Raw genomic sequence first — 9,277 nt, forward strand, 5'->3', positions numbered from 1 at the left:
GCAGCCCCCAGGCCATAGTTAGCTCTCTCAGTCTCACCTCTGCTTCCAGTCAGCAGCAGCTGTTCTCCAGCCACCCAGCTCTGAAGGCAGCACCACCGTCAGCAGAGCCCCTCTCCCCCCCCGTTTCCCTTTGGGTCAGTACCTCTACAGTTACAACACTGTGAAATTTCAGATTTAAATATCTGAAACAATGAAATTTACAATTCTGTAAAATCCTATGACAGTGAAATTGACCAAAATGGACAGTAAATTTAGCAGCGCCCTAGATCAGCCTTCCTGCCCCATAGCATCAATGCCGAATGCTTCCTATCCTCACCTCCGTAGAAGAACTCATCAGAGGAATGCTTCCTCTTCTTCTTATGAGATTCTGTCCCCAAGAAGAAGAGGTCGTTGTCCTGGAATCAGAGAAGAAAAGGAGCTGAAAAACCAATAGGAAACAAAAACAAATTCATACTGGCTCTTGACACAGATAATTCTGGAAACCACTCATGTCACTAAATACATCAGTGGTGGGCAACCTATGGCCTGTCAGGGTAATCCACTGGAGGGCCATGAGACAGTTTGTTTACACTGACCATTCACAGGCATGGCTGCCTGCAGCTCCCAGTGGCTGTGGTTCGCCGTTCCGGGCCAATGGGAGCTGCAGGAAGGGCCGCAGGTTGCTCACCACTGAAATACATTCTCTGTGTATTAATCATTCTGAAGTTTGAAAATGAAGTTTGGGAATTCCATTTGAATAGTGGAAAATAAAAAAAAAAAAAAGAGTGGAAAACAATTTTTCCACACTTGCAAAGGTCTTAACCCTCCCAATCTTAAACTAGTCAGCTCTGGACTGCCAAAAGACAGCAGAAATTTCAGCTCAAAGTGGTTACTATCAGGTTTCAGTATTAACACCTCTAGGTGATGACTAGGGCAGTTCACACCTTTCAGCTCTACCATTTCAGGCAGCCTGCAGAATCAAGAGTACAATAGTGCATTACTTTATATTCTGTTGATATTCTGTAGATTATCTATGCAACCATAAGGTCTAGAATTTTGTTTTTTTATGTGGAAGTTTACAATTTCTGCTCTCCTATGCCTCTGAGGGCTGGGGGAGGATCTCCCCACTCATCCATGCTGAGGCCACAAATCACAGATAATAACTGGGCCTGACTACCTCTCAGAATTAATCAATACCACTTTTTGAAGGACTGCATGCTGCCAATGAGTGATGTGAAGCACTTCCTCTGCTTTCCATAGTCCGTCACTGGCCATTTTTACAAAAGGAAAACAGTAAATTCACTCACCTCAATCCCACCATAAGATTTTAAGTCAGCATTTCTCAAATTGGGTTCCGCGGGCCTCACTGATCAACTTCTCCCTCTCCCTCCCAGCACCTCCTGCATGCTGGGGAACAACTGTTCCCCAGCGTGCAGGAGGCGCTGGGAGGGAGGGGGAGGAGCAGGGACAGGTCGCACTCAGGAGAGAGGGCAGAGACAGGGAAGAGGAGGGGCAGGAGTGGAGTGGGGGTGGGGCCCAGGGCTAAATGAGGGTTGGGGGGAGTCTGCAAAATTTTTTTTAATCAAAATGGGGGTCCTCAGGTTGCTAAAGTTTGAGAACCGCAATTTTAAGTGCATTTCTCACCTTCAACCTTTTCTTTGAGGTTTTTCTGACCTGAGCTGCTATTTCCTCCTCTTCCCGCAGCAGATCCTTGTAAGAGCGTTTTTTCTCTCGCTGGGTTCTACCTGCTGCCAGCCCCACGTCGTCAATGCTTCGGTCACCCTCTAAGCACTCTAGCATTTGTGAGTGTGGTGAGAAAGGGAAGGATTGAGATACCCAATTAAGGAACAATGGAAGTAAATTCATTCCGCATAAAATACAACACAATCACAGAGGTCAAAGTCAAAGCAGACTGAAGTACAAAAAACAAAAACAAAAAAAGAATACTGGGGACTAGAAATTAGTGTGCTGTGCTGCCCCAACTGCAGGGAAAAGGCTCAGTGCTGTACAGTACCCTACAAGAGATCAAGGTTCAATTCCTAGTCTTGATTTCTTTCTCCCCAGAGACAGGAGCTGGGGATGCTGCTGAGACTAAAACCAGGGTCTAGAGATGACTATGTTGTTGTGAATGAGATTTAAATTCTATTCCCATTCCTGTTCTATGGAGTTGACAGGGACAATAAATGCTGCAAGGGCAGAGTTCAGTAACGAAGGTGTTAGCAGTCTGAAATGCCACCTGTGAAACCCATTTTCTAGTCCCAGTATCTCACTTCCTGACACCACGAGAGACTTGGAATGCTGCAGAAACCCAGCCTGATGCCCAAAGTCTTCGCATTCTGTACTGCCATGCAGGAGACCGGCTTTCTTTCCCACTCTCTCAACTCCACGGGCTTGCAGGGGCTCTGGAGGGTACCCTTTTTGAACACCCTCTCAGATTATGAAGCAGTCATACCTTCTTTTTTCTTGGAGTCATCATAAGCCATGGCGGTCCTGCAGGAGCCTGAGAATGTGTTGCCACGTCTGGGCTCCTTCCCCCGTTCCCGTCTACAGGACAAGGTCTAAGAAACAGAGAATGAGAATAACCCTCCCATAAAGTGGAATCATAATGGAGAAAAGGGAACTTCCCATTGGGAACTGAATGGAGACTCACAGGAAGAAAGTGGCAAAGGGAAAGCAAGGAAGTGTGCCTCCTTGTCTGCTCATGCTCACACTTAAGGGATGGGAGGACTGGTAGAGAAAGATCAAACTTCAGGGTAGTTTGCTTTAGCTGATTCACATATTAAAAGTTTGGAGGGGTTGCTTGATTTTACAGGGAGATAACAAGGATCTCCTCTTCCTCGTGAAACCTCAAATTGGAAACATCATGTCATTTATTTCAATAAAATGTAAAATGAGTGATCAAATGGCTTGTTTTAGCTTCCATGTTGACACAAACAATTAAAAACACAGTTGGTGGTATGATCCTTTCTTGTCAGCATTGTTGCAGAGTGGGGTCTTTAGAGACAAATGCTAAAACCCTGAATCTTGGATGAAGAATTTGGGGTGGAGAGAGAGAAGACTCCAGCTGGATACCAGTCCTGTGCAATGTCCAATGACCTTAGATCTACTACATTAATTGGAGATTTTGGGGCAGAGGTGTGCATCTTTTCTGAAATTCTTGCAGTCCCCCACCCTGCTACTTTAGCAATTCTGATGGCCAATTTGGGAGATGGGAGAGGAAGTCGAAGGAAAAAAGCACTCCCTTTTCCTAGGCATTCTGCAGCACTCCCAGCCTCTGGCAGCTCAGGAAGTTCCATGTCTCTCCTGACTGAGTCATTCTAGCTTAGGGATCCTTGTGCAGGTAAGAGGCTGCACCTTTTGTCATTGTGGAATAGCTGGATTCAGATTATCTCACAGAAAATAACTTGTGTTCTTCAGTCAGAGACCAGCTTCTTGGCAGAAGTGCAACTTTTAAAACCAAGTAATCCCTCCAGGGATTATCCAGTTCTCACCTGGCTGAAATTAATTTTTTCCCCCCCACCTGTGAATAAGAGACCAAGCAGCCGGTTTTCTGACTGGTTGAGACACAAACATGACACCATGCTGGCTTTAAGAGTTTAAACTCTTTGGGGTAGGGAACTTGTTTTTGGTGTGCTTTGTAAAGCTCTCCATATACCTACAGGCTTTAGAAACAACTGGTTAACACTATAATATAAATATGTATGTATTCATGCTTTACTGGTTTCTAAAAAACAACAAAAAAAACAAAAAAAAACCCCAAAACCCACCCCCACTCTACACCCACCACTACCACCCCCACTAAGTAGGAAACATTTTTGCTACAATTCGCATGGGGTAGAGGTTAATCTGCATTCATTTTAATATTTTAGGAAAATCATCCACCTCAGAAATTAAAAAAAACAACCCAGTATTACAAAAATGTATACAATGCCATTGGCAGACATGGCATAAGAACTTAAGAATAGTCTTACTGGGTCAGACCAAAGGTCCACCTAGCCCAGTGTCCTGCTTTCCAAAGGTGGCCAATACCAGATGCCTCAGAGGGAATGAATAGAACAGGTAATCATCAAGTGATCCTTTCCTTGTCGCTCATTCCCAGCTTCTAGCAAACAGAGGCTAGGGACACCATCCCTGCCCATCCTGACTAACAGCCATTGATAGAACTATCCTCCACAAATTTATCTAGTTCTTTCTTGAACCCCGTTATAGTCTTGGGCTTCAAAACATCCTCTGGCAAAGAGTTCCACAGGTTGACTGTGCATTGTGTGAAGAAATACTTCCTTTTGTTTGTTTTAAAACTGCTGACTATTCATTTCATTTGATGACCCCTAGTTTTTGTGTTATGAGGAGTAAATAACACATCCTTATTTACTTTCTCCACACTGGTCATGATTTTACAGACCTCAATCATATCCCCCCCTTAATTGTCATTTCCAAGCTGAATAGTTCCAGTCTTATTAATCTTTCCTCATACGGAAGCTGTTCCATACCCTTAATAATTTTTGTTGCACTTTTCTGTACCTTTTCCAATTTTAATATATCTTTTTTGAGATGAGGGTGACCAGATCTGCACGCAGTATTCGAGATGTGGGCGTACTATGGATTTATATAGAGGCAATATGATTTTTTTTGTCTTATTATCGACCTGTAATTGTTAGGATCGCCTCTGGAGCCCTTTTTAAAAACTGAAATCACATTAGCTATCCTCCATTCATTTGGTAAAGAAGCTGATTTAAATGATAGGTTACAGACTACAGTTAGTAGTTCTGCAATTTCACATTTGAGTTCCTTTAGAACTCTTGAGTGAATGCCATCTGCTCCCAGTGACTTTTTACTGTTAAGTGTATCAATTTGTTTCAAAATCTCCTCTGATGACACCTCACTCAGGGACAGTTCCTCAGACTTGTCACCTAAAAAGAATGGCTCAGGTTTGGGAATCTCCCTCACATCCTCAGCTGTGAAGACCAATGGAAAGAATTAATTTTGTTTCTCTGCAATGGCCTTATCGTCCTTGAGTGCTCCTTTAGCATCTTGATTGCCCAGCAGCCCCATGGTTTAGCAGGCTTCCTGCTTCTGATGCACTTAAAAAAAAATTGTTGCTATTATTTTTGTCTTTGGCTAGCTGGTCTTCAAATTCTTTTTTGGCTTTTGTAATTATATTTTTACACTTTATAGGCCAGAGTTTATGCTCCTTTCTATTTTCCTCACTAGGATTTAACTTCCACTTTTTAAAGGAAGTCTTTTTGCCTCTCACTGCTTCTTCTACTTTGTTGTTTAGCCAGGGCGCCACTTTTTTGGTTCTCTTACTATGTTTTTTAATGTGGGGTATACATTTAAGTTGCGTTTCTATTATGATGTCTTTAAAAAGTTTCCATGGAGCTTGCAGGGATTTCACTTCTTGTGCTGTACCTTTTAATTTCTGTTTCACTCACTTCCTCTTTTTTTGTGCAGTCTCCCTTTCTGAAATTAAATGCTAGTGTTGGGCTGCTGTGCTGTTTTCCCAAACACAGCAATGTTACATTTAATTATATTACGGTCACTATTACCAAGCGGTCCAGGTAAAGTCACCTCTTGGACCAGATCCTGTGCTTCACTTAGGCCTAAATCAAGAACTGCCTCTTCTCTTGCGGGTTCCAGGACTAGCTGCTCCAAGAAGCAGTCCTTTAAGGTGTCAAGAAACGTTATCTCTGCATCCCATCCTAAAGTGCCATGCACTCAGTTAATACGGAGATGGTTGAAATCCCTCATTATTATTGAGTTTTTTATTTTAATAGCCTCTCTCATCTCCCTGAGCATTTCACAGTCACTATCACCCTCCTGGTCAGGTGGTGAGTAATATATCCCTACTGCTATGTTTTTGGCATTTCACACACAGAATTTATTTAACACCACAGCGCAGCCCTTTACAGAAAAAAAAAAAAAAACTGCCCCCGTCGTTGGCACAGCAGCGATGGCTGTTCCAGGCAGCAGGGCAGTGACTGCCCTGCGGATTATTGCCATTGCACTGTGCCAGTGGCCAAGCGCACAAACCCACGCTGCCACGCAGCAGCCCCCCCTGCAGTTCCGTGGGGCAACACAGTTACCAGCGCGCGCCCTGCGCCACCCTCGCACCTGCCCCAGCGCGGCCCAAGCGGCGCCCACTGCACTGCGCACGCCCTCCCCTCCGGAGCTTCGCGCGCCCCCTCGCTTTCCGCCTCCTTGTTTTGAACCAGCCCGGTCGCTTCACCCCCTTGCCCGCGTCTCCTCTCCCCCGGCGGGTCCAGCCTCGCTCTCAGCCCCAGCCCGCCGCTCTGCCCCTACAGCAGGCCCCGGGGTCCCCCGCGGCGGCGGCCCAGGCCGGAGGCGGGAGCTGCCTGCCGCGCGGCGGCCCCGCTCAAGGAGAGGGGGCTCCGCAGAGGCTTCACTCTGGTCCGCCGCTTCCCGCCTCGCCTCCGCCGGTGCCTACGGCCGCCATCTTGGAATGGGAAAAGAGACGCACGCCCGGCGCCCAGGGAGAGCCAGGCGAGCGTCGAGCGCCTCCAACGCAGGAGGCAGGCAGGGCACTCGGCCTGTAGCAGAACGCCGAGCCGATCGATCGCTCGGCAGGCCCGCTACTAGAATCCCCGGGCTCAGTATAGGGCGGAGCGCAGCTGGGGCCTCATCTTGTGCACACCCTGCCCCAGGCTGGCGCGTCAGCTGGTTTACTTGCACCCCTCCCCCAGCTCCTGGTTCTTTACCGAGTGCCCCTGTGCACCTACCCCTCTCTCTCACACACCCCCCAGCTCCTGCCCAGGGCTGGTGCATCACCTGCAGGGGCTGTTCCAGACCCCAGCACACCAAGCGCATGCTTGGGGCGGCATGCTGCGGGGGCACTCTGCCGGTGGCAGGGAGGGCGGCAGGCAGGGTGCCTACAGTGGCATGCCTGCGGAGGGTTCGCTGGTCCCACAGCTCCACTGAAGCCACGGGACCAACAGACCCTCTGCAGGCACTCCTGTGGGAGGTCCACCAGAGCCACAGGACTGGCGACCAGCAGAGCGCCCCCCACGGTATGCCACCGTGCTTGGGACGGTGAAATGTCTAGAGATGCCCCTAATCACCTGGTGTACTTACACTCCCCACCACCTCCTGGTTCATCATCTTGACCAGGGGGTCCCTCAACCTTTTTCTTTCTGAGCCCCCCTCCCCATGCTATAAAAACTTCACAGCCCAGCTGTGCTACAACCGGTTTTTTTTGCATATAAAAGGCAGGACCAGCATTGGAAGGTAGCAAGCAGGGCAATTGCCTGGGCCCCATCCTGCAGTGAGCTCTGTGAAGCTTAGTTGCTTCAGCTTCAGACCTGGGTGGCAGGGCTTGGAATCCCAGGCTTCAGCCCCATGCAGTGGGGCTTCAGCTTTCTGCCCTGGGCCACAGCAAGTTGCTTGATGGACCCCTGGCTGAGAACCACTGACCTAGTGTACATGCACTTCTCATATCTCCTAGTCCATTAGCTAGTGTACACACACCCTGTCCCCAACAGCTCCTGGTCCATCACCTAGTGTACACGCACTGCTTCCCCACCCCCCGTTACCTGGTTCATTCTTTAGTGTACACCCTGCTCCCACTCTCAGGTTCTGGTCCATAACCTAGTGTGTGTATCTCTCTCTCACACACACACACACACACTCCCCTCTTCTGGTTCACACCCCAGTGTACATGCACCACTTCAGCTCTGTTTGCTGTTATATCTCTCCTTTTCTCCAAACTCAAGACTGCTAGGACATGGCCTCCACCCACCTCTCATCCCTCTTTTGAGGCTGGTGAGTGTCCACATAGTTGTTCCTGTGTGCAATGCAGATTACTTGCTGGCCAGGCAGGGCTCCTGCTACATTAACACTGCCTTAGGATGTTGATCAGAAACCAACACTACTTAAAAATGGTTCTAATCACAGCAGAGAGGCAGTCCCACACACAGCTCTTCCAGGAGTCCATCAATACTGGTGCATAATAATAAAATGGTAACTGGAGATATACCTATCTACTAGAACTGAAGTCTATAACTGGAAGGGACCTCAAAAGGTCATTGAATCCAGTCCCCTGCCTTCACTAGCAGGGCCAATTTTTGCTACAGACCCCTAAGTGACTCCCCCTCAAGGATTGAGCTCACAACCCTTTGTTTAGGATGCCAATGCTCAAACCACTGAGCTATCCCTCCCCCCATGATACACCTGGGATTCATTCCGCCCCTTAGAAAGCTACAAGCACTTGACCAACTTTCACATTCAAAACCTCTGCGTGAGAGAGCATGATACTAGTCACCTCCTACTCAAAACACTTGTCCTAGCAGGAAAAGCATACCCACCCCAGCTCTCCTACCAGAGCCCTATATAGGAATTTTTCTCTAATTCTTACCTCCACCCTCATTTTCTCTAAGTAGTCTGCTTTAGCCATCCTTTATATACCTGCCAGCAGGCAGTCACGTGACGATACTTGCTCAGAGGCCTACTTGATCATGCGCTCTGTCCAGAGACTACAATTCCCAGCAACCCTTGGGCTTAAAGAGGCTATGTCCTATATAGACACGCTGGATGCACCTGCACTTACAGACCAGAACTGTGTTAGTCACCCCTTCACTTTTAGGTTCTAATCTAATCTAAGCACATTACTATTTATTTGTATTATGATAGTGTCTAGAGATCAGGGATCTCACTGTGCTACACTATTCAAACATATAGAGCTAATCCTTGCCCCGAAGACATTTAAGCATTACTCCTAGGGGAATTCTGTGCCAAAAAAATTAAAATTCTGCACGCAATATTTTAAAATACTGCACATTTTATTTGTCAAAACAACACAATATAATCATGCCAGTTTCAATTATTTTGGTAATTTATTTCAAAATACCTGTCAGACAACAATAAAGATTCAGGAAATGCCATCCTTACTTCTGTACTGGTGCTGGTGGCGGCGTTACCTTCAGAGCTAGGCACCTGGCCAGCAGCTGCCACTCTCCACTCTGTCTTCAGAGCTGGGCAACTGGAGATCAGGTTTCTTGGGAGAAACCAGGTTTTACAGTCTGTGGCACAACTTTCATGGCTGCAAATTTGATGGATCCCTAAATACAAGAGGGAGGACGGCGACACTAGGGTCAGATGAGGAAAAACTGGAAAAAGGAGGCATTTTGGTGGAAATCACAAATTCTGTGGGATTCTGTGAAGAATATTAATTATGTGCAAACTCTGCATTGCGCAGTGGCGCAGAATTCTAGCAGGAATAAAGCATGTACATAACTTTCCTCATCTGAGCCTGAGTAGTCCCAATAAAGTGGTTGCAGAATTGGGG

At 47.2% G+C, this 9,277-nt stretch overlaps 1 protein-coding gene across 1 annotated transcript in view; it reads right to left on the bottom strand.

Annotated features, from left to right (window-relative positions):
• The window catches only part of HMGXB4 (HMG-box containing 4), a 19,643-nt gene extending 11,246 nt beyond the window's left edge, over nt 1-8,397 (bottom strand). The window contains exons 1-4 of the mRNA XM_075070899.1: nt 8,348-8,397; nt 2,432-2,537; nt 1,624-1,772; nt 262-395 (exon numbers count right to left, since the gene is read on the bottom strand). Coding sequence (XP_074927000.1) covers nt 262-395; nt 1,624-1,772; nt 2,432-2,537; nt 8,348-8,386 — 428 coding nt within the window. The 5' untranslated portion in view covers nt 8,387-8,397. The remainder of the gene's footprint in view (nt 1-261; nt 396-1,623; nt 1,773-2,431; nt 2,538-8,347) is intronic.
• Between the last annotated feature and the right edge of the window lie 880 nt (nt 8,398-9,277).

The sequence above is a fragment of the Chelonoidis abingdonii genome, chromosome 1 (assembly GCF_003597395.2).
Source record: "Chelonoidis abingdonii isolate Lonesome George chromosome 1, CheloAbing_2.0, whole genome shotgun sequence".
Taxonomy (NCBI): Eukaryota; Metazoa; Chordata; order Testudines; family Testudinidae; genus Chelonoidis; species Chelonoidis abingdonii.